The sequence below is a fragment of the Pan troglodytes genome, chromosome 17 (assembly GCF_028858775.2).
Source record: "Pan troglodytes isolate AG18354 chromosome 17, NHGRI_mPanTro3-v2.0_pri, whole genome shotgun sequence".
Lineage (NCBI taxonomy): Eukaryota > Metazoa > Chordata > Mammalia > Primates > Hominidae > Pan > Pan troglodytes.
In genome coordinates, this window is record NC_072415.2 from 68427012 (window position 1) to 68452227 (window position 25216).

Consider the following 25216-nt stretch of genomic DNA (forward strand, 5'->3'; position numbering starts at 1 on the left):
TGGTCCGGTGGGTAGAGTTTTCTTGTCCCCTTTCCAGATGTTAGGTTTTAAACAATGACTGTTCTTTCTCCATCATGTAGACCAAAGGCCAAGTTCTGTGTCCCCATGGGAGATTAAAACCCAAGCCCCTATGTCTAGGTCCAGTGCCCACTGATTTCTCTAATTGTGAGTCTTTCTGCTTACCCTGTACCTAGAGTTTCTCTTCCCAAGTTTTAAAAATATCAGTTCTAAGTAGGCCTAGCATTTCTACATATTTTTAGGGAGAGGGGACCCTTTCTGTGGCAGCTCAGTGTTCAGCATTCCTGTAAGTTAGCATGCTCTGTGTATAGCAGATATCACTAGTAATAGCATTTAGTAAGTGCTGTTCGCGCATGCTGCTGTCATGAACACTATCTCATGTTGTGTAACACTTTCATTTTTCCAAGAACTTTATAATCAGCCGATTTGAAACTCACAGTCGTCCCCTCAGAAAGGCAGGGCAAATGTTGTTATTTCCAATTTGTCAGAAGCTCAGAAAGCTTATTCTGTTGCTGACAGTCCTTGCAAGGGTCGGAATCAGGACCGGAGCCCCAGATGCGCTGGTGTCACTGATGTCCCCGTGCCGGTCATGAGCCCTTCTGTGCAAGGAGCTCCAATGTCTCCCGGACAGTGATGATGTGAAACATTTAGAACCGACTTTCACAATAAGGCAGATTTTCATTCTGTACCCAAAACAGGAACACAGATTTAATGCAGAGCAAAAGGGCTTTAATCAACAGATATGTTCATTTTTCACGTAGACCTGTTTTACAAGCTAACTTGTAAGCCAGAAAATGACATTCGAGATTTTCAAGTGAGAACAAATGATTTGGTCCAATAATTAAAAAAAAAAAAAAATGTACGTGTAATCTCTTCAGAAGCTGCACTGGAAGGATGTTTGTCCTGGTACGTTGTTGGAAAGTTTTCAGGAAGAGAATGTAAAAACTTGCTCTTCTTATTCTATCATGAGAACTACCTCTGGAGAGAAAAGATAATGAATGCAAGAGGAAGACAGTGATTTTTCAGCTTTCACGCATCATTCCCCAGAAGGAGAAAGGCTTGAAATATCTCAACATTTCCACCCACACCTCCTCAGCCCCTGCCAGGAGACAGAGCAGGCAAGGGAACGGGCATCATAGGCTGGGGGCCACATGTTGAAATCTGCTCCTTGGGGAATTTGTCATTTAAGACAGTCGAACTTGCATACACAGTGATGACTGTTTAAGCTTTTTTTCCAACATTTTCAGGAGTAGGGGGAACTGTGATGTAACAGTGATGTTTGGAGAACCCTCACGAATACAGGAACAAACAAAAAATAGTTGCTGGGAATTACAGACTTTCAGAAATAGAAGAGCTGAGTCACGTTTGTTCATCCAGTCAAATCCTTCCACTTAACAGTGAAGAAACTCCTTAGTAGAGAGGATGTGATGCAGAGCCAGCTGATGAGAGTCTACCCGAGAGTGCAGGCCTTCTAACGCTGGCAGGAGAGAGTGGAAGGAAGTCACTTTTTTAGTTCCTATGGGGTCATTTTTTTCCTCATGGCACTACCACGGTTTATTCATTGATTTCCTATTGCCTGTTGCTCTCAACAGCTTGTGAGCTCCAGGAGGGAACTGGGAAAGCTACCTTTGGTTTATGTACTGTTATTTTTCTGGCACCTAAAATGCCTTGCACAGAGTAGGTGCTCAAGAAGTATCGGTTGAATGGACGAGAATGAACACCAGAAAGTGAGAAATAAACTAGAGAGGAAATCTTAGTTTGTGACGGGATGTACTGTTGGTAGAGCAGAAAATATGATCTCTTTATTGGCTTATGTCGGAACATTGTATTCTTTTTCTTATTTTGGTGGTTGTCCAGGTATTAACAAATTTATACCTTGCCTAGACTCAGAATTGCTATGTGGTTTCATCAGACTAAACACTGCCTAAAATAAATAGGATGTGAGGTCAAATCTGTTGTTCAGTGGAAAATCAAAGAAGACTGGCTTAAAAACTAAGAAAAGACCATAGGCAGTATAAATTGTCTATAGATTGCTCCTAAGCTATATAAAGATGATGTATTTTTTGCTCTGGAATTACAGAGCAAAACACTGACATGCTCATTTTCTGGAAGAGTGGTTGTTTGTTTTGTTTCGGGTTAGTTTTTTATATAAACATGTCTTAAAACTATAAAGGAGGGAAGTTCATGTTCTTCCTTTCTTCTGTTTCTGGTCAAGATAAGCATGGTGAAAGTGTAAGGTTTGGAGTCTGGAGATATTAGACTAAGGATCAGTATATTTTATTAACTTAGGCTGAAATGATAACAGCAGAAGTATTCTCTGCTGAAATTCATACTAGTGGCTAAAAAGCAATGAGTTGTTTTCGAGGCTGTCATAGTCAATGTCTGTGTATATGCAAAACCCAATCCTTTTTGCTCATAAAAATATCGTAAGTTTTTTCAGTAGCCAAAACTCACAGCCCTGACTCTAAGATATTGTAAGCTACTTTACAACGTAGCAAATAAAGATTATTTAAATGACTACATTAACATGTTACTCCTTTGCCTGAAGAGATATCACAACTTTTGAATGACTATAGTTAACTCAATTCCTGAGCCCTCAACTGGGGTACTATCACTCTATTTCATAGATAAAGCATTTGAGATTTAAAGAAATCCTTGCCCAAGACCACTAAATATTAAGGGACAAACCTTCTGACTCCTAAATTGAGGATTTTTTGAGAATGCCATCTGCCTGATTTTATATTCCTTGATAGGAGTGTCAGTTCACTTCCCTTTCTGCTCGTTGTATTTCCCCACAAAAATTCGTTAAACCATAATTAGACTTCCCAAAATGCCAACATAGGTCATTCTGGGTTGTATGTTAAAAGTATTTAGCCAATAACTCTTACCTAAACCACAGCAAAAAAGAAAAACAGAAACACCCTGACTCATATTCTGACAAAAGTCACTTGGAAAGCATGTTTAGTTTGTGTAGCGTACCCCAAATGGTTTCTTAAATAGCAGTATAGCTGTTTTCAGGGGTGAAAGCTGCATTCAAAGCTGATTAGCCCTCATCAGTTCTAGGACTTTCCCCTGTGCTGTGTAGACATTATCTAATTTTTCCATGGATAATCTGAGAAGTGAGAATTTACGGTTTATGACTCATGAAATTCTCTTGAATGTTGCCTCAGTATACATAAAATTTCAGGTGTATTGTTTGCATTATCTATATTTATACATTTATCTTCCAGGCTGTTCCTTACTCCAGAGAATTTAAGCAGAAATATGACTACTTCAGGAAGAAATTAAAGAAACCTGTGAGTAATCATGCCTTCCAAAAATGCTTTGTGTTAGTCATTTGTAAGTTACCACAGTCACTTCAGTGAGAACAACTTGGTTGTTACTTTTATATGAATGCTAAAAATATTACCTTCCTTTTCTCTCTGCACTTTGATCCTCCTGGTTCTAAAATCTGAATTTTCTTTTTAACAGAAATGGTAAGTGAAAATTAACTCAGTATTACATATCAAATCACCTGAAGGGTAATTTCCTATGTAATACATAAAAAGACAGGAATGATTTTTATGGGATATAAAATAATTCGGAACCCTAGTCACAAAATCTGTGGAAGCCTATTCAATTATGCACAGTTATCATATTTAATAAACCTGGATCCCAGTTAGAAAAATGTTCAAGTCCTTCCTTGTAAATGCAAAAGCTTAGTTTCAACTACAGTATTTATAATATAGTTATATTTAATTATAATAATTGGCAGTATTACGTCCAAATGTAATTTTCTACTTATAATTATCCCTGGCAGTTTAAAACCTGGAAACTCTAAAAATTTTTATGGGCAACATTTTAAATTATAACATTGCATTTTCTAATGACACACCATCCCCAAATTGTTCAACATTGCATCCTCTGTTTTACTTTCCGATTCCTCCTTAGCAGTTTTCTCTTCAATTTTCTCCATCACTATGGTTACACCTCTAGGGAGGGGAGAGAAGCGGCTGCAGCTCAGACCCCCTCTGGTGGCCTGGGCTCCATTGCCATCTCTCCCTGCCTCCTCCCCTCAGCTGGTTCCTCCTGCCCGGGAATATCTCTGGATGGGGCATAATGTCTGCTCTCATTTAGTGGTTTTGGTCGCTGTTCCAAAGTCCTGATTCAAGAGCTTGCGGGTAACTGCTATTGAAATGATTCTTTGCCTTCAAAACTCAAATGATCACTGAAAATTCCACAGTTTTCTTTGTGAGTCACGTCCCCTGGTAATAATGATGACTGTGGTCATCACCCAGTCTCACTCTATGGCTCTCACATAGCAGTGTCTGCTACCCGGAAACCATCTCTGCAGATTCATTCTTACAGCCAGACCAAGCCTGGACCGCCTCTTTGCAGGAGGCAGTTGCCACAACCTTGGTCAAGTGTTTTGTTATTTTCATGTCAGCGAACCATGCTTTGGGCTGCTTTCCCCACACTTGGCATAATCAGGATCCCACTCCCCATGGCAACAAAATGGACTTGAGGCACCGTGGATTATATCTACCACCTGGCGGCCCTGCCACAGTTGAGCATGGATAGGCCCAACCTGGCCAGGTGGGGATTATTACAGGTTTTGACTACCTGGGCTAAAGTCTCTTGAGTGAAGCAACAGATACAGTCGACTGCCTTTCAGTTGCCCTATGCTGGAGAAGTGCCCACAGTTGTTTATTAAAGGGGGCAAGGAGGATGGTCTCCTTCGCAGCAGAGTTCTGACTTTCCTGAGCATCGCTAGTGGATGCCGTGTGTCCCATCGTGACACAGCAAGGCTTTCTGTCTGCAAGGGAAAACCCCTAAAGGAGAGAATCTCAGTTGGAACCATTTGTCACTGCCTTGTTTCTTTGAGGACTGCCAACTTTTCTACCATTTGCTGTTGTTTTTATTAGAAAACAAAGTGTGTATTTACTGTATGATTATGTGTTTTCTTTTGTCTTTTGTGTAGGCTGATATCCCCAATAGGTTTGAAATGAAACTTCACAGAAATAACATATTTGAAGAGTCCTATCGGAGAATTATGTCCGTGAAAAGACCAGATGTCCTAAAAGCTAGACTGTGGATTGAGTTTGAATCAGAGAAAGGTCTTGACTATGGGGGTGTGGCCAGAGAATGGTTCTTCTTACTGTCCAAAGAGATGTTCAACCCCTACTACGGCCTCTTTGAGTACTCTGCCACGTAAGTATATGGCCACACCCAGAGTGTGTCCCCCACTGAGACAGTTGTATGAATTTAAACAGAATGAAAGGATAAGCAGCTCATGAGTTCGAGATGCATTAACTCTGCTGAGTTTGTTCTCTCCTCACCCCACAGCCCCTTGCAAGTCTAGAACAGGTTCTGACTCTACGTGGTGAAATAGTGTACTCTGCGAACATCTAACATTGATTTTTTTTCTTGTCTATTGGGTTCATGGAGTTGAAATTGAAAACGTGGATAATTATGATAAGGAACAGGAGGCGATTTTCATTTGCAGTGTTCAAGAGGAGGACTTGTCAGTGTTAGAATTCAAAAACAAAGGAGGTGTTTTTTGAACAAGAGTCGTTTCTGAGGTCTCTGTGTAAAGGCAAATTGTAAGGACTTTGAGGACCTAGGACCATGCCCTGCTCCTGTAAGGAAAGAACCAGGTTTCCCCTTGCATTAGGATTTCATCATTGCCAGGCTTGGAAACTGAGGCAGACTAAATTGCTTTCTGACCAATTAAACATCAGCTACTTCCAGGCCAGCCATTCCTCCTTCAGACTCTGAATCCTCCAAGGGTTGGGCAGCACTCAAGCCCCCAGTAGAATAGTCATTGACCTTGCTGAAGGGCATTTGTCATCACTCCAGCCCTGGGCTCTAAGGGGACGTGGGTTCCCCCACATCTCCCACCTGGTACCAATCTCCTGGGGGCTCATTTGGAAGGCAGCCTCAGTACATTCTTCCTGGTTGCTCTAGCCAAGAATTGCCCAATTGATTTGTTGTTACTGAGTCCCATGAGAAAGCCCACTATGTACAATGTATCCAACTATTGAAGGTGGAGGGCAGGGTGGAGAGAGACAAGATCTTTACCTCTTCTCCACATTTTCAAAGATACCCCCACCCCGGAGGAATCTGTCTGTGATCCCAGTTTGAAAACTACTGATCCACATGATTGTGAACCAAGCAAGGTCATTTGGACAAATCTAAAAATTTGCAGGTTTGCATCATTGAGAGAGCCATATCCTGTTCCTAATCCCCTTGAGGCCTTTTCAGAGCAGAGTAGTGGTCAGAAGACAGACCGAGGGTTGGGCCCATAGCAAACATCTTATGGCCAAGCCAAAAGCCTCTGGAAGGAATTAAACTTCCTTCATCACAGAGACGACCTAAAGTACTCACATCTTTGGGAATCCCTGCACAGCCCCTTTATTATGTGGCGTTTCTCATCTCCCCAAGATATTTGGCTGAACCGTATGAAATAGACACTTCGTAGGTCAAAAACAGTCAAACATCAGCGTCTCTTATGGTTTAATTGACTTTAGAGGGCACATGCATCAGCCTCCATGGTGGGTCACGGTTGAGCATGTGGTAAGTCAGGTCCTCTGGCCCACACCTTTTCCCACTAGGTACAGAATGCTCGCAGGGACACTGTGAAAGTTGAGTGACAAGTGGCAAACAAATATGCAAAATCTTGCATTTGAAAGTGTGATTGGGCTTTTCTTCTCTTTCTCCTCAAAAGGGACAACTACACCCTTCAGATCAACCCTAATTCAGGCCTCTGTAATGAGGATCATTTGTCCTACTTCACTTTTATTGGAAGAGTTGCTGGTCTGGCCGTATTTCATGGGAAGCTCTTAGATGGTAAGTCTTGAAGTAATAAAAATAGGTCAGTGCTGCTTGCGGTTCGCTAGTAGGTGTCGTGTCTTTCGCATCATGGGTTTTTAAGCAAAAGCTTCACTGGTTTACTCATAAAGTATTTTTATGTTTTGCCCATAATGGATGTCCTTTTCTCTGGTAGCTTATTTTGGGCACTGAAGACATAGTGTCTACACACAGTTAAAAACAAAAGTTTTTTTTTAACTTCAGTGTAAAACACAGAACATTATGTATTTATACATTTGTATGTTTTCTGGAATAACTTTAGTGAAAGCAAGATTTGATAACAGATGGAAAAATAATTGAAAAGTTAATTAAAATGATCTCATCTATCTAATATCCTGTGATTATTGCATTTGTCCCCAAATTATTTTTTTAATTTGAAGGGACTAAATAATTTCAAAATAATGTTACTGCTTAGCTAAGACATTAACCCTGAAACAAATAACACAAAATAATTTCATTCTTATTTAAAGCATATAGATCATGGAAGAATTTCAAGGTACCTTGAAAGTTAGAAGTCAAACCCTCTACCTGGTGGTATCTATAGGCTTAGAGACTTCTAAAAGATATGGCCAATTCAAAATAGTGTCCTTAAGAAAACACTACAGAAATCATCAGTGAGGAAAAAGCATCAGAAATACTTTTTAAGAGCTTGGAGGTAGAGCGGTTGAGGATGGGAAGAGGGAGAGTAGGATTTGAGATTGACATTGCAGTAACTTATAAGAAAGATATTTCCAAGGGAACTGTGTTCATTGCATTTATAGAGCCTTAGCTATTCTAATAAATTGTATACTCTCTGTACTTTTCCCATGAATATGTTTTTACTGTTAATTGGTAGCTGATATTGATGCTCTGATTTTATTGCTTTATTTGGTAGCAGGGCGACAGTAAACACTTTTTTCCCTCTAGAAGGAAACTAAACCACACACTCTTTCCATGTATGTATAGTGTGAATATATTTTAATTTCCAGCTTTGGAGTCATGCCATAGATTGTTTCAGCGTGCTCCAATTCACTCCAACTTTCTCAGAAGGTCAGTTTAGTCACCGTATGCAAGTGAGAAGATGCTGTTAGTTGCTACAGCGTCTTTAATACCCTCTCTAACAGGGGGTAATAGAGAAGCATAAGATATGATCCTGACCTTAGTCAGCTTATATTTTAGCAGGGGGAAAAGAGATGAGAACAAAACCAGAAGAATCACAGTGATAGTGTCTGAGCAGAAGGGAGTGCATTGAGTCCTCAGAGGAGAAAGTGACTTGGCTGGAGGCTCGGGGAATCTTTCCCAGGATGAGCTGCACCTCGGAGGTGGGGTAGCATTTGAGCGTTCAAAGGCTGGGGTCATTTCAGATGAGTGAGGACCGGCCCAGAGTCAAGGCTCTGTGGAAGAAGATGGGCGGAAGCAAGAACCACTCAGGGTCTCAAGGAGCTGGCTAAAGTGACCCCGACAAGAGTGATCACGATATAAACCTGGAATTGCACATTTAAGAGTCCAAGTGCACATAGATGGGCCTAGTCAGCAGTGTCTTCAAATTTCCCACAGATGGGAATGTCCCTGTCGGCAGGGCTCATTCTGCACATCTGTCCGCTGCTCCCCCTGGTCGGCTTCATGCTTTTACTTCCCCAGACACTGGAGTCTATTGGAGCCTGTATAGGGCCACGCTGAGCCAGGGAGAATTGGCCTGTACTGCAGAGAGTGGGTGCCTGGTGGGGGGATGAAGGAGCAGAAGCAGGAGCCTGGGGTGCCAGGTCTGGTGGGGTCAGGACCCCCTGTGAGGAGGTGCGTGATGCCTTTGGATCAGGTGAAATGGAGGCACCTGCAGGACGCCTGAATGGTGGGAGGCCGACCTCGCTGCTGTTGCCTCCCTGAGGCCTCTGCCGTCCCTCCGCGGGGGGTTGCACAGGCCCTCTCCGGGGCCTTCCCCATTTCCAGCCTGTCCCCTTCCTGTGCTTTCTCCCCATCGCTGCCCAAGCAATGATAACAGAAGACAGATGGAATTTCACCTGGCCTTTCACTGACTCCCCACTGCCCTCAGAGAGCACCCCAACTCTCCAGCACCCCATGTGGGCTGTGCACTGCCGGCCCCTTCTCTGGCCTGTCTACCCGCCCTGGCAAACAGCTGGCAAGTCCCCAGCCTTGTTCCTCTGCTTAGTGTGCCCTTTTCTCCCCCAATTCCTACGCCTGATTGGCACTGCAGACTCTGCTTGACCTTGAAGCTCATCTGTCACCTCCCAGAGGCCTTTCTGGCCCCGCTCTGCGGCGCCATCTCTCTTAGCACAGCTGCCCTCCTCATGCCACTCTCCCCCTGATCTCGCCTCCTCGCTTGTGCAATACTGTAGAAGGCCCTTGGTTACTCCTTCATGGTTTCTCATTTACATTGAAAGCAGGTTAATCTTTTCTTTCATGCTCTGATACATAGCAGTGTCAAAGACCTGAAACTAAACCCAGTGTTTACCGTGTTTTAGGTTTCTTCATTAGACCATTTTACAAGATGATGTTGGGAAAGCAGATAACCCTGAATGACATGGAATCTGTGGTAAGTAAATGCACGTCACACACTGGCCATCACCGGGCACTCGTGTCTTATGAGAAGGTATTGGAGAGCCATATTTGTAGTCTCAGCCACTTTTATGGGTGTTGCATTCCATGTGAACGACAGGAGACATTTAATTGCTTGAAAAGTTCGTTGATCTAATTCTTGTAATAAATCATTGTTCACATTTCCTGGAACCATGGTACCTAGGGTAGATACATCCAAATCCCAGTTGCCTCTGCTTACCCAGCATAGGACTTGTGTGAACTTACTAAATCCAAGAGACAGCTGAAGATCTATGGTAGCCTGTGTTTTCTATAAAAACTGCTGCTGCTGAATGTTTAGAGCTTCATCCGCTCTCCCTCTGTTTCCTGACATCATAAAAATGGCAGAGGCAAAGGTCAAAACAATAGGAAGAGTATCAGGCAGATGTCCTAGACATGGATGAGTGACGCCACAGCTCAGGCAAGTGAACACTTGAGACGTTCTCCAAGTAGTGATTTGGGTTTTCATGTTGCATTTAACATTAATTTTACCTAGACAGACCATTTTAGAGTTGGAAGGATTTTTATTTTTATTTTTTTTATTTTTTGAGATGATGTCTTGCTCTTTCACCCAGGCTGGAGTGCAGTGGCGTGATCTTGGCTCACTGCAACCTCCGCCTTGCGGATTCTAGCAATTCCCCTGCCTCAGCCTCTCAGATAGCTGGGATTACAGGCACACGCCACCATGCCTGGCTAATTTTTTTTTTTTTTTTTTTTGTATTTTAGTAGAAACGAGGTTTCAGTATGTTGGCCAGGATGGTCTCGATCTCCTGACCTCATGATCCTCTTGCCTCATCCTCCCAAAGTGCTGGGATTACAGGTGTGAGCCACCGCGCCCGGCCCGGATTTTCTATAAAACAAAAATTGATGTTCTTTTTATAATATACTTCCGCTTCTGTTTTTCTTTTAATGTACCTATACCCCACATCTACCTCCAGAGTGTATGGGTGTTTGCCCGCACGCCAGCACACACACAGGGCCACTGGGAAGCGCGTTTGTCCATTTGGGATATTTGCAGCTCATTCGTGTTTGCTCACTTGAGTTAAAAAGCCCCTGCATGATGTCACCTGCCTGTGATACCAACTGTATTTTGGGCGCAGTTGGGTAGATGAGCTGTGTCCTCGGCCCTGACCAGCGCTGAGTCAGTGTTTCTGTTGCTCCTCATTGTATGAAAGGAGAGGAAGAGGCCAGCAGTGCCCTTGAACCCACTGCTGGTTTGCCAGTCATGGTGGGTTGGGATGCACACCTGTGATTCCGGTCTCCACTTTGACCCTGTGTTTGTGCTTTCTGCTTTCATCACTGTATGATGAAGCAGCTAGGAGCACAGGAATTTCTCTTAACGTCTAACTTTATACCACATGCTGACAGTTAGTGCCTAAAATACAGTGCGTGTATTATTTTTACCCTCTTCACAGCCCATCGTGTCCCCAGCAGGAGAGACCGTGGAGGGACCAGGGACAGGCGCTTAGGCCTGTGACTGATCCTCTGGATTCTGAAACCAGAGCAGCCACCCTTTTTGCTGACATTAACCTGGAGAGTGATCAAAGCACAAGAAAGGGGATAACTTAAATCTATTGGTATTTACTTAGTTGGAACATTATTTTACTTATTTATTTTTTTGGCGATAGAATCTTAGATTCTGTTTGCCAGGCTGGAGTACAGTGGCACAACCATAGTTCACTGCAGTCTCCATCCCCTGGCACAAGTGATCCTCCTGTCTCAGCCTCCCAAGTAGCTAGGACCACAGGCACACACCACCATGCCTAGCTAATTTCTTATTTTTTTTTTGTAGTCATGGCGTCTTGCTATGCTGCTTAGGCTGGTCTTGAACAGCCTCAAGCCCTCCTCCTGCCTCAGCCTCCCAAAGCCGAGGATTACAGGATTATAGGCATGAGCCAGCAAGCCCAGTCTAGAACATTCTTTATCCTTCCTATTTTCCTCAGATACTTTCACTCTTTTTTTAAACTTTATTTATTTTTTATAGAGACAGGGTCTCACTATGTTGCCCAGGCTGGTCTCTAACTCCTGGGCTCAAGTGATCCTCCCACCTTGGCCTCCCAAAGTGCTGGAATTACAGCGATGATATTTTCACTCTAAAAAGATAGAAAGTATATTGACCAGCCTGGCCAACATGGTGAAACCCCGTCTCTACTAAAAATACAAAAGTTAGCCAGGTGTGATGTCACACACCCGTAATCCTAGCTACTCAGGAGGCTGAGGCGGGAGAGTCACTAGAACCCGGGAGGCAAAGATTGCAGTGAGCCAAGGTCATGCCATTGCACTCCAGCCTGGGTGACAAGAGCGAAACTCCATCTCAAAAACAAAAAAAAAAAAAGAGAAAAGAAAGTATACTGATGTCTGTATGTTAAATTTTGTAGACCAGTATGGCAGCTCCATCCACCATCCGGAGTAGGTACTTAGTGCATCACTAAGGACAGGATTTAACTGAAAGCCCATTACAACTAAAGCAGTTTGTTTGTTTATATTTTAAATTAAAGAGGAAGGTTTGGTTTAGGTGGAGCAGGAAACATTGCATTAGTAACATATTTCTTGAGCATTCTGCACAGAATTACATTAGAATGTAATTATTTAAAGAAGTAAAACGAGTTTGTATTTTGGGGAAAAAAATGCTGAATTTTCACTCCTGTGTCATTCTGTAGGATAGTGAATATTACAACTCTTTGAAATGGATCCTGGAGAATGACCCTACTGAGCTGGACCTCATGTTCTGCATAGACGAAGAAAACTTTGGACAGGTACATGTGGGTAACCCTGGGAACTCTTCTTTAGCTTTCAAGGGGCATTTTCTTCTTGACAGGCTGTAACACAACTTTGCTGGACCATCAGAAACAACCAGCAGGAGCTGCAGGTGTTAATTTTCATCTCATTGTAGCAGCACCTTCTTGTCATGCCAGGACGCCACACTCCAATTACAACCATTTCTCTCTTCCAGCAAAGTTACAGAAATTCCAAGAGGCCTTGGGGCATGAACCAGCACCTCTTCTAATCCAAAGCAAATGTGAATGCTTCATTTGTGCCTCAGTTTTAGAATTTAGGTACTTTAAAAAATAGTGCGATTGTTGACTTAGCGATGTAAATACATGACCAGGAGTGGGTGATGTTGGAAGGGCCATTGGTTTTTCTCTCTGTTTTATGGTTCTGTTGTCATGGCGACATTTGTCTTGTGGGGCTCAGCATGGCAGGCTCAGGTTTTTCTACCATTCCATCTGCTTTGCCCCCATGCTGTTATTCAGGCTGGATTAATCCTCAAAGTCAGTTTCAGACTGGTCAGCAGGGATTTGGATGGGCCACTGAAAGTGGATTTCAAAGGTAAAGTTGCCTGCTTGGAATAATTCTCATCATGCTAAGGATCTATATGATGTATTTGTCTCAATTCTGAAGCCTTTGCTTCATCTGCCACTCAGTAATAATGGTGCAGCTTGGGAGGTGTTCTCAATATATTCTCTGACCCTGGTACCTGTCCTTCCGCAAAAGCCCAGAGGTATTTCCCATCTCTCAGACTAAATCTCCACAGCTATGAAATTAATTAGACCATAGAACTCATTGTAATGGTTGCCCTCTGAAAAATGAAATAGACGTGTTCTTTATTGCTAGATGTCAAAGATTGCTAGAGAATCTTTGAGAAAAGAAGCTGATGCCACTAGAGGATTTAATGACAACTGAGGGTAAAAATTGTTGGATAAGAAAATAATCACATTAATATCAGAATCACTTGTTATTCCCATGTCCTGTGTTTGAGCCAGGAAAGTTCAGTCTCTAGTGTGAGTCCTGGTGTGGGTGGAACTTGGGGAGTCCATAGTGCCCTTCAGTGGCTAGGCAAGGCTCAGAGAAGGACTTCAGGCACCAGAGGCAAGAGACCTTGTGGCTTAATGTAAATGATCAAGTCCTTTAAAAATCTCCTTTTGTGCCCCCTCCCCACTGCCCCCCTTTCCCGGCCTCCTCCCCACCCCGCTGTGCTGTGCTTTATGCCTGAGAATCCTTACAGACAGGCGGACACTGTTCTCCTGCACGGGGACCTTGTGATGGGGCAGGGAGGGACAGCTGCTGCCCCTCTGGTCTCCAGCAGCCTCCCCAGGACCAAGAGTACTGGTGTCTCCAGCCCTGTCTACCTCCTTCCTCTGCTGCCTTTGACACAAATAGCTCACTGCCCCCAGAGACACCTGCAAGGCACAGTGCCTTTCACTCCGGGCTCTCACCCCTCCCCACTGGTCTCCAGTCCCCTGGAAGTGCATGCTCCTCTGCTGGCCCTGTGGACGCAGGTGTCACCCTGCCAGCTGTCCTGCACCCGCTGCTTTTTTGTCTCACCCTTGCCATCTGGATTTCCTCATCCTACCTGTGGCTCCGGCTGCACCCATCTCTGCTCACCACCAGCCTCTTATCTCAGGCCGGCGTCTGCCTTCCAGCCTCCAGAATTCCCAGGTCTAACGGCCTCCTCAACTGCTTCTCCTGAGAGGCTCACGGGTCCCAGTGCTAAAGCCACTTTTTCCTCCCCAGCCCCCACATCGGTTATGGTCTCATCAGTGCCACCACTGTCCCCTCCCACCTGACACTTGGGCATCCCCTCAGAATCTCCCTCTCTCCTCATGCCATCTCCCCGCCTCATGCCATCTCCCCGTGCCCAGGTTTGCTGTGCCCCGTGACTCCCCGTCCTTGGCACGTCCCTGTCTGTGCAGTCCCCTAGCCCTGCCCCGATCACTTCTTGACTGCTGTTCTCACAGCCTCCTGTCGGCCGCCCCCTTTCCTGCTTTGCTGTTCTCCAGTGCCCTGTTCTCTAGTGCCTAGCCTGTTCTCCAGTGCCCTGTTCTCCAGTGCCCCCCTAGCTGTGAGCCCCTTATGGACTATTTCTGAAATGCAGCCCTGAAAATGTCCTTCTTCTACTTGGCCATCTTGTGACCTTCAGCATAAATGAAAACTGTTAGCATGGCATATGACCCCTCATAATCCAGACCTACCCCCCTCTGGCATTACCCTCTGACACCTCCTTCCTGTCAACCTGTCAACAAACAGTGTGCCTTCAAGGGTTTCCCCAGAGATGCCTCAGTGCCACATTGCTGGCTCGACACTGCCCACTCTGTACCGATGCATTCTCATTCTCTCTCCCATCACCTCTTTCCCTGCCATCCTCGAGGTATTGACTGACGTGCTGTGCGCTGTACGCCCCCTGAGGTCTTCTGGGTCTCTCCAGGGCTCAGCATGTAGTTGATGCCTGCCAGTGCTTATTGAGCAAACGAATGAAGAGTGCTAACCTGGCTTATTAAAAATATGAATAAGGTGGTAAGTAATAGAAATCCTAAGTGTGAGAAAACAAAATCAGTCAAGTCTTGGTGGCTTTTTTTAAAAAGCCGGACCTATTGAAGGGTCTTAAACTGCCAATTTTCAAACGATTAGACATGGTTAGTCACCCTGGAAGTATCTTCCTTTCATTTTTAACATATGAAGGAAGGAGTGGAAGTAAAGAACCAAGGAAGACTGAAAGTCAGTCTTGTGTGTCACATGCATTAAAAAAGTCTTTTCGTAGATTCATTCATAGAAAACCATATGACCAAATTAACCCAATTCAGAAAACTATTAACAAGCCACAATCAGAAGCAAATGATCTGGGAAACCTTCCTAATTACATTTAAATGTAATTGTTTCCACCTCATAAATGAAAGTCAAACACAGGGTGTTGGAGTTTTTAAGAAGGCCTCTAATAAAGCTTCTGATGATCGTTCAGGCCAGATTTTCATTAAAAACAGTTCTCAGACCTCCTCGTTTAATGTTGTGAATTCTTCTGACTTTTGGGTAGGATCAAGTAGAGTAATGCATTAATCAAAACAGACCCATGAGATGAGTAAGATAAGTATTAGGTGCCCAGTTTGTTGAATTACTGCCTTGCCTTTTTGAGAGAGCTATCCTGATTAACAGGGAACTCACGTATTTATTTTGCACTCTGGGAAGGAATTTAGAGCAAGTTAAATAGCTGCATATGGATCTCATCTCCCATATCCAGTCCATCAGCGAGTTGTTCACACACCTCCCAAACCTTTCTCATTTCTATGCATTCTGCCGATCTCTTCTCTCACTCACACCCAAGTCCAAGCTCCCATCTTCCCCACTAGACCCCCGACCCGTCTCTACATCCAATATGGCTTCCTATAATGGCAGAGTGGTCTTTTTGGAATATAAAAATGAGCATGTCATTCCTCTGCCAGCAACCTTCAGGGGTCTCCCCTGCCCTTGAGATAAAGACCCCAACCTTACTTTGTCCCACAAGGTCCTGCGGGGCCTGGCTCTCCCTGCTCCTCCTCCAGACTCACTGTGAATCACAGGCCCCACTGGGCTTGTCCAACACAAGCCCCTTCCTGCCTCAGGCCCTCTGCTTTCTCTTCCATCTGTTGGGAGCAAACTCCCTCCCAGTCTCAGTTCAGGTGTCCCTTCATCAGGGAAGCCAGCCCTTGACCCAGACCCTATGCATCTTCCATGCCTGCCCTGTGGCGTGTACCACAGACGACTTTGCATTTGTCTGAGTATGTTTGTGTTTAGTGCCTGTCTCTCCTGCTCAGCTTCCTCCTGATGATGGCAGCCGCATGCCTGCTCTGTGCTCACTCACTGTCGTGTACTTCCCACAAGCACTTTGCCTGGTGCATGGTGGGTACTTGTAGTTGTTGATGTGGAAATCTAGGCGTTAGCATGATGCCCGGACAAGCCTCTCACCTCTTTGGCCCTCTGCAAAACTGTTGACTCTGACCCAGAAGAAAGCCCATTCCTCCCCAATGCCAAACAGTCAAGTCACTTTCACAGTGGGGCAAAGCGAGTGCAGTTGTCATGGGGTGAAACAGACATGCAGTCAGCCTTCCACGGTGTTTCAACCTTCTTTTTTTTTAATTTCACAGTTAGAAATATCAGACCATGAAGTTTGGTAGCTGTTCCTTCATGTAATGAAGCTGCAGCTGTTGCCATTATTTTGCAATTTGTTTTCTTTCTGATTGGTAAGAATCTGGGGCTGCTGGTTTCTAGGGCCTAATATGAAAGTTTCCACTGAAGAAATGTCAGTGTTTGAACTATGATACTGTGCCAAGCAGGAAGAATAAGCCGCACCCCCATTCACTGCTGTGCACACATACCTGCCCCCACCGGGAGGAGGGGCCCTTTTAGGGCTGTAACAAGTGAAAATTCTTTATTGCAAGTTCAGCAGAGCAACGTCTAATTTGGTTATGGGTTTGTTTGTTTGTTTGTTTGTTTTTTGAGACAGAGTCTCGCTCTGTCACCCAGGCTGGAGTGCAGTGGCAGAATATCGGCTCACTGCAACCTCTGCCTCCTACTTTCAAGCAATTCTCATGCCTCAGCCTGCTGAGTAGCTGAGACTACAGGTGCAAGCCACCATGCCCAGCTAATTTTTGTATTTTTAGTGGAGACAGGACTTCGTCATATTGCCCAGGCTGGTCTCGAACTCCTGGCCTCAAGTGATCTGCCCACCTCAGCCTCCCGAAGTGCTGGGCTTACAGGTGTGAGCCACCGTGCTTGGCCTGATTTGATTGTTTTGAAGAGCTGCCAGAAGTTTCAAGAGGCTGTGCAGTAGTTGGAGGGAGACCATGGGCAGCAGCCATATAGGAAGGTTCTTTAGGATCGGGTTGAGCCAGTCTCCATAGGAATGATTACCCAAAGGGAACAAGGAGGACATCATCTCAGACATTGAAGTGGTTAGTGGCCCTCCCAGAAGCCACAGCACATTCCACAGGTGTACTGTGGATCTCTCTGTTAAGATTTCATGGAGAGAGGTGGGCCACTGGCAGAAAGAATCTAAAAAGGCTCTTTAGGGGGTGATAATGAATTAAAAGGTAGAGAAACACTTGGGGGAAGGCAGTGAGTGAAAAGGCAGAAATGGTCAATGAGGGAGAGGGCAGAGCATGTCCTGGCGGAAGCCAGGAGCCAGACGAAGAGCCCGGAGCTGGAGGTGGCTCCCAGGAGCGCTGAGGCCCCGGCCCCTTCAGGCCAGTCAGGGACACAGAGGGGTGGCACCTGGGGAGACGGGAAGTGGGAAGGCTGGCATGGACTTGCTGCCTCCCTGCTGTCGGTAGTTGCGCTGCTGGAGAGGCTGGGGAGGATGAGGAAGGCCTGGTTGGTGGAGTGATGGGGATGCAGGGTGCTGACTGCCCCCGAGGCCGTGCCCTGCAGGATTTGTGAGCACCCATCAGTGGGCGTTTGCCCAGCAGTGCTCCGTTTCCAAGAATGGAGTCTGACAAGCAGATAAGCCTTGCTCCACCCAAGTCCAGCATATTCCATATGATCCAAGCTGTTTCTCAGCAGCTTCCCAGGCAGCGCAAAGCATTTATGGAGGGTCAAGGAGATGTGTGGGAATCGGGTTGTTAACTGGCCAAGGCAGGGAGTCCCCCAGAAGTTCCTCTGATCTCTGTGAGGAAGAGAGCCAAGTTTATGCTGGGGCCAGTAGACTTAAAGAGGAATTTTTCTACTGCAGTGTTTTCCCACGAGCTCTTGCTGAGCGCCTGCTGTGGCTGGGCATTGTGTTCCTTGTGTGGGGTCCTCCAGGAGCCCAGGCACAGGAGGGCGATGGCCCGGAAAGCCCTGGGAGGGCGGGGTGTGCGTTTCGTGGCTGAAGGTGGCGAGAATCCACCCCACAGAGCAGGCTCTGCAGACTGCTCACCAGGGAGCAGGGCCCCTGGGTGCCAGCACCAGCTCCATCTGCAGTTCGCTGTTTCTCCTTGGTCACTTTGCTGGATTTCTGCCTCCGGGATGCTGTCCACCCTCATGACGGGGGCCAGGGCACTGCCGCAGCACCTATAGGAGATGCGCAGGGCAGAGAGCAGCCCTTGTGTGATGCTGCCCCGCTTTCTCCCACTTAGGGTTGACACTGTCACGGTGCCACCCGGTGTTCAGTGCTGAGGACATACAGTCCCTCCCCTCCTGTGGTGGCAACAGCTGATGTTAAGAAGGGACAAATTTGGGCGAAAGGAGAACATAGGCTGTAGTTAGAGTGATGGTGAGACAGGAATGAAGGCCCGCAGGGAATCTGTGTGCCTGGAGGCGAGCATTAGAGTCAGATAGCCTGGGCGTGGTCCCCGCTTCTCCAACCCCCATGGAGCCTCGTGCCCAACCAGCAAGGACTCTGGGGCATCGGCCAGTGGCAGTAAGGCAGTGTGGTGGGCTGGACAATATGCCTGCACTGCAGGAGACGGTCTCACGATCAGCCCCCCACAGCCGGTCTCAAAAGTGGAATTTGAAGAGTGGTTATTGCTTTTCATGAAAGTGTCGCTGTAACTCATGAAAGTGTCGCCTGTAACGAATCCTAGAGGGATGCATTTCTGTACCACGGAGGGCTCGAGCCGAGACACCGAAATCTGGGGGCGTGACCCCTAACCTAGTAGCTTAGGGAGCAGAATTACAAACCCCTCATCCTGTGCCCATCCTTGGGCCCTCTCCTCACTCCCCGACAGAGAAACCCAGGGTCAGAATCAACCATGAGACTTGACGGCTGCCCACAGGATGATTTACTGCTGTGACCTCATTTAGCATGGGTTAGTGTGGGCCCATTTTTTCTTTTCTTTCAAAAATTATTAATTTATCTAATTATAAAATATTAACCTCCATAATAAAAATATGTAAAATAAATAAATGTCACTTATTCCCAGTATCTCAAGAAAACTCAGGATTAAAATTTTTATTTATATTTTCCAGAATTATTCTCTGTAAGCACAAAACAGATTTTTTTTTTTACAGAAGCGGAATTGTACTCTGCATACTGTTTTCTTTTTTATTTTATTTATTTATTTATTTATTTATTTTGAGATGGAGTCTCGCTCTGTTGCCCAGGCTGGAGTGCAACGGCATGATCTCGGCTCAGTGCAACCTCCACCCCCTGGGTTCAAGCGATTCTCCTGCCCAAGCCTCCTGAATAGCTGGGATTACAGGCGTGAGCCACCACTCCCAGCTAATTTTTGTATTTTAGTAGAGATGGGTTTTAACCATGTTGGCCAGGCTGGTCTCGAACTCCTGACCTCGTGATCTGCCCACCTCGGCCTCCCAAATTTTTTTTATTATACTTTAAGTTCTGGGATACATGTGCAGAACATGCAGGTTTGTTACATAGGTATACACATGCCATGGTGGTTTGCTACACCCATCAACCCATCATCTACATTAGGTATTTTTCTTAATGCTATCCCTCCCCTAGCCCTCCACCCTGTGACAGGCCCCGGTGTGTGATGTTCCCCTCCCTGTGTCCATGAGTTCTCATCATTCAACTCCCACTTATGAGTGAAGCTGGAAACCATCATTTTCAGCAAACTAACACAGAAACAGAAAACAGTTTTCAAATTAATATATCACACATACCTTTTCATGTCACTGAATATCAGTCTATAACATTCTAATGACTGTGCTGAATTTCACTTTGTAGACGTGCCATATATTTTTAACCATGCCCTGTTGGTAGACGTTTAGGCTATTTTAGTATTTTCTATATAAACATATAATTCTGTATAACCCTGGAATACTCACATATATACATAATATATATAACATACAAATGTATAATCTGGAATATACATTTAGTGTACTTGACTAATTTTTTTCCATTGCTATAAACTCCAAAAGAGAAATTACTGTGAGAAGGGATATATAATTTTTAAATTGTGATGCCTATTGCCAAATTATAATATCTTCAGAAAAAGATTGAACCAATTAGACTCCCACCCACAGTGAAGGGGAGAACCAGTTCTCTGCACTCAGCAACACTGGCTTATTTTCTCTCTCATCCCTGGGCGCTGCTTTTGGAGGAAGCAGAGTGTTTTCCTCCTTAGCCCTCCCCTCCCCACTTTGTCTGTGGCCGACCCGCTCATTCAGTAGCTCTCTGGAAATTACAACTTTCAGGCAACACCAAAGAAGGCTCTGTGATCAAAGAAAGAGGGCTGGATGAATGCTGGAAGGAGTGTATTACAGGGATTGTGGATGCTTATCTACTTCACCTCCTTCCCTTTCCCTGTGCGAGGGGAAAGGGTCGGAGGAAAGATTCGGCTTGAGTGTAGCCGAGCTGTACCGAAAGCCTTCTCGATACCAATGCCTGGGCTGGGATTTATTAACTTGTCATTGACGTGGATCTGATAAGAAAACTCCTACCGAAGGAACAACAAGGCAGTCTGGGGAGGAATAAATGGGGAAAAGAAGAAAAGCCAACCTGGGTTTATTAACACGTAGAACAAAAGGTATGGATGAGCACTGTCCACGCACCTCTGAGAACCAGCCACGAACTGGCAGAGTTTCACTGTAGAAACATCCCCACCCCACCCCCAAGTGGAAGCTGTTTGGCATCCTTCATCCCCAACACGGCCTGTACGGGGCAGGAGCAGATGACCCCTGGGAGAAAATGCGATGCACTGGGAAGATGGCAGCTGGAAAGGGAAATGGAGAAATGAAGGATGTCAGCAAAACCGGAAACGCAGCAAAGGGATTAAAATTCACATTGGGCACAGTGAAGAGTTCAGCTGACTGCAGAAATGGAAAGCTTAGTGGAAAAATGAGATTCCTTCCTGAATAAAGAGAAAAAGAGAATGTCGAGGGACCGGATGGATGATGAATGTGTTTTACGTCAAAAAGCCATCTCAGTGTGAATGGGAATAAGAGCCGGTGCGTGGAGAAGCCGCATGAGAGATACAGGTGCGAGTGCTCAGGTCAGAGGGGCTCAGGATCTCCTGGGTGCAGGTGGCAGGACCAAGGAACCCCTGGAGGTGGCCTCTGCCAGGGCATAGAGTTCATCACAACATGGAACCTCCATCCCTCCTGGGTACCACCCTAACACTTACTTTGGAAAACCCTCTCCCCTGGCTTGGTTTACTCTATAATGCAACCAGCAGGCAGAGGAAAAAAGACTTAGAGGGAACCCCACCAAAATAGTGGCATGGCTTTCTTTCAGTAGGAGAGGTGTAGGTGCTATATTTTTCCACCTTTTTTCCCCAAAATTTCTACAATGAGAAAAAAACATTTTATTTTAAAATAGTAGGCCTCTCTCCCTTCCCTCACGCTGGTTACTGTGCTTTGTGGCCTTATGGTAAGCTAGGTCTGGGTCAGGGCATAGGAGAAAGGGCTGCCCTGATTGCAGCTGCTTTTTTCATGATCATGGGTGGTGCTAAGGGAGGAAGCTTCAGGGCAGATGAGTGAGGAGAAGGCGTCCGATGCAAATAAATGCCTTCAAAAACCAGATAAATCTGTCTCTTCAGCCTGGATCCTTAAGCTTCTTTCTTGTCTTTAAGTTTCTGTTTGCATTTTTGAAAGAAATACCATGCATCCTTTTTTATGACTAGAAAATATAATTTTCAGAAACAGAATGCATTAGAATTTGGATTTCTGGAGTCTTGATGGGTGTACCCTGTTCTTTTCTCTGTTAAACATAGTTTCCTGATAAATGAATAGCAGATGAAAAAATGTTGCTCTTCATTATTGCTAATATATGAAGAATAATTAAAAGTCATAAATAACCATAAAACAATTTGCCTTTAATGATAGCATCTTTAACTGTGTAACATCCTAGCAAAAAAGCCTCATTGGACATTCTCTTGTGCACAGAGCCCATTTGCCGGGAAATATTTCTGAATACATGTTGTCTTCCCTTTATAGTAAGACATTGTCACTCAATAATAATATGCAAGATAACTTCGTGATAGTAATTGTTGTTTTGTCTTTGTAATTACAGACATATCAAGTGGATTTGAAGCCCAATGGGTCAGAAATAATGGTCACAAATGAAAACAAAAGGGAATATATCGAGTATGTATACACATATTTACTGCCTTTTCTTTCAGTAATTGAAAAGCATGTTTGGTCACTGTCCCTTGCTGAAACAGCTCATGCATTTATTATGGGCATGAGTTTATTGGTCAGTTTTCAACAATGTAAGTTCTTTTCTGGCTTGGGCTAATGGGAAGTTGAATATGGGATGGAAAGTCTGTCTTGTATCATGACTCCATTGAGCTGCCCTATAAAGAAGCAGAGGAGGGAGAAAAGGTCTATATTATTGAGTAATATGGCAAATACTCTTTTGGAATATGTGGATATCAACTAAGATTTAGAATTGCAACGGAGGACCACGGTGTCAGTGACCAGCAGGGCAAAATTAGGAACCAACAAAGAAAATATATTTTGTCTCTCTCCCAAATTCTTTTCCATAATAGAAATGTATAGAAATAGTTAAAATGGATAGGAAGAATTCAGCATGTGCAATCCTAAGGAATTCTTTCTGGTATTTGTAATATTCTTAACTCAACTTCAGCCTCAGTGGAACAAAATGTTGAGTCTTTTTGGAAGTCTAGCTGTTAAGTGATTCTAAGACATTTGTACCAGGCAGAAGTTTTTCTCTGTTGGGCACGTTACGTTTTCCTTTTTAGTGTATATGTGTGCTTCAAATGCATAACTCTGGGATCTTCCAAGGGGATCCCCTGGTGCAGGGGTGAGGTGAGCACTGCAGTGTGTGGTTCCTGGCACCTGGTTTCTGCTCTCTTGTGGGTCGCCGCAGTAGCCTGAGTTCCTCGTTTGCATTCAGTGCTTCGTTTCAACAGGCTAGGCTCCCTCCTTTCTTCTCATTTGGAATTGGTCAGAGGTCTTGAATTCAGACAGCTCTTGCATTGACTGTGAGTCTTAGCACCTTTCAGTGTGATCTGCAAAGAAAAACCTACTGTCCTTCCTAATTAGGAAGAAACGGAGCGTGTTAGAGTCTCTACTCAGAGATCCCGGCAAGGAGTGGAACTATTACATGGCAGACTCTTTTCACTCTCAAGTTGAAAGCTTGTTATGCTGAATACATAGACAAGAAATAAGGTACCTCAGTTCTTACCTGGCCACATTAATTGGCACTCTCGTTCTGAATATGAACAATCTTAGCTGATGACACCCTGGCAGACACCATTGTCTTCCTTCAGAAAGTACAGACTGTGAGTGGGGTTTAAAAAATATTCTAGCTCAGGGTGACCCAGGTCTCAAGTCTGAGGACTCTGACATGCGTGGTATGTGTCTTGCATCATTCTTTGCAGTTAATTCTTTTAGGGTTCAAATGTGGTGGGAGTCAGGGCCAGGCAGGGTTCCAGCTAGCTTTACTTTTAAAAGTATAATTGAAATCACCAACTGCTCCCTGATACCTCTGCTCCCCTGGTGCCAGAAGAATGCTGTTGAGCTGTTCATTGTGGCCCAGGAGGTGCCACCTGAGAGGCACAGTGGTTGTGCTGCAGGCTGGTCCTCAGGGCCATTACCATGGTTACAGTGTACCACCCCGAAGGTGAGAGCCCTTCAGAATGATGGGATGCCTGAGATGACATCCAGAGTACATTTGCCTTGTGATCAGTTATGCTGTGCATTAAACACTGTCGCAGGGAACTTGGTTTTGGTGAACTTCAGTTGCATAAGGAGGTCTTACCATTCATCCTCTAAATTTTGGCACTAAATTATGAGTGCAAATCATTTTGCTGATAAAGCTTATATGTTATTGTTGAATATTAGCACATTGGATACTAGAATGAAATACTAGATAACTAAATGCATTGTCCTGAGTACACTTTACAAATACGTATACATATATGTGGGTGTGCCTACGGGTGTGTGCATCTTATACATGTATACCTGTGTGTTCATACCCCATGAACTTTTCCCTTTTCTCCATGTTGTCACATTTTAAAGCAGTTAAGCATTTAAAGCAGTTTAGGTCAGCCAAACCTTGATGTGGGGGAAGTTAATTACTCTTTTGAAATCTCCAGTGAGATTTTAGGTTTTTCACAGGTGTTCCAGGGAGTCTTGAAAGAAGCCATGAATAAACTAAACAGTGGGGGCACAGCGGAGACCCTCCCCTCTGCTCTGCTGTCGTGGATGGAGGAGAAGCACTCCCTGTTGCGGAGAAAGCAGTGAGCGCTGGTGACGACGGAGGTGGTTCAATATTGTCCTCTTTTCTCCTGCAGCTTAGTCATCCAGTGGAGATTTGTGAACAGGGTCCAGAAGCAGATGAACGCCTTCTTGGAGGTAAGCCATGCTGGCCAGGGTTCTCTGCCATGTGCCTCTGGTCCCGGGTTGATGGGGGATCGCGCTTCTCCTTTAGCTGGTGTGGTGGAGCTGATCAGAGACAGAGGCGAGGCTGGGGATCCCTGCAGGAAGGCCGGGATCGCACAGCTCACACCGCTGGCCAGTCTCCAGCACAGGAGTGTTCAGCCGCCGTGCCACCACCTCTTTTTCCTTTTCACGGGTTCTCCTGCTTGACTTCTCTTATTTTTACATTTGTCCTATTTTTAAAGAGGACGTTTTACAGACTTGATCTAGAACCATTGTCTTGGAGTTTCAGGCGGTACCCAAGAGAAGGCTGCCTTTTGCTGCAGTGACAGGTTCCAAGAAGCCCGAGGGCTCAGAGCTGAATGATGAAGCGCAGTCCCCACAGTGCCTGGCCACCCCTCCCTCCCTGGATCACTGCTGCCTGGGCATTATTTATTTATTTATTTATTTATTTATTTATTTATTTATTTTGAGACAGATTCTCACTGTCACCCAGGCTGGAGTGCAGTGGTGCGATCTCGGCTCACTGCAGCCTCTGCCTCCCGGGTTCAAGCAATTCTCCTGCCTCAGCCTCCCAAGTAGCTGGGACTACAGGCACGCACCACCACATCCGGCTAATTTTTGTATTTTTAGTAGAGACAGGGTTTCATCATGTTGGCCAGGATGGTCTTGATCTCCTGACCTCATGATCCACCCGCCCTGGCCTCCCAAAGTGCTGGGATTACAGGCATGAGCCGCC

General features: G+C 45.1%; 1 protein-coding gene across 26 annotated transcripts in view; it reads left to right on the forward strand.

Moving 5' to 3' along the window:
• NEDD4L (NEDD4 like E3 ubiquitin protein ligase) overlaps nt 1-25216 on the forward strand; it is a 363613-nt gene that overhangs the window by 323229 nt on the left and 15168 nt on the right. For 23 of the 26 annotated variants that reach the window (XM_001140979.7, XM_063795757.1, XM_001141065.7 and 20 more), the window contains 7 exons: nt 3249-3314; nt 4979-5208; nt 6725-6846; nt 9327-9397; nt 12099-12194; nt 22145-22218; nt 24393-24453. In XM_001140979.7, the coding sequence (XP_001140979.1) occupies nt 3249-3314; nt 4979-5208; nt 6725-6846; nt 9327-9397; nt 12099-12194; nt 22145-22218; nt 24393-24453 (720 nt within the window). The other 3 variants (XM_054671677.2, XM_054671679.2, XM_054671681.2) reach the window with 3 other exon arrangements.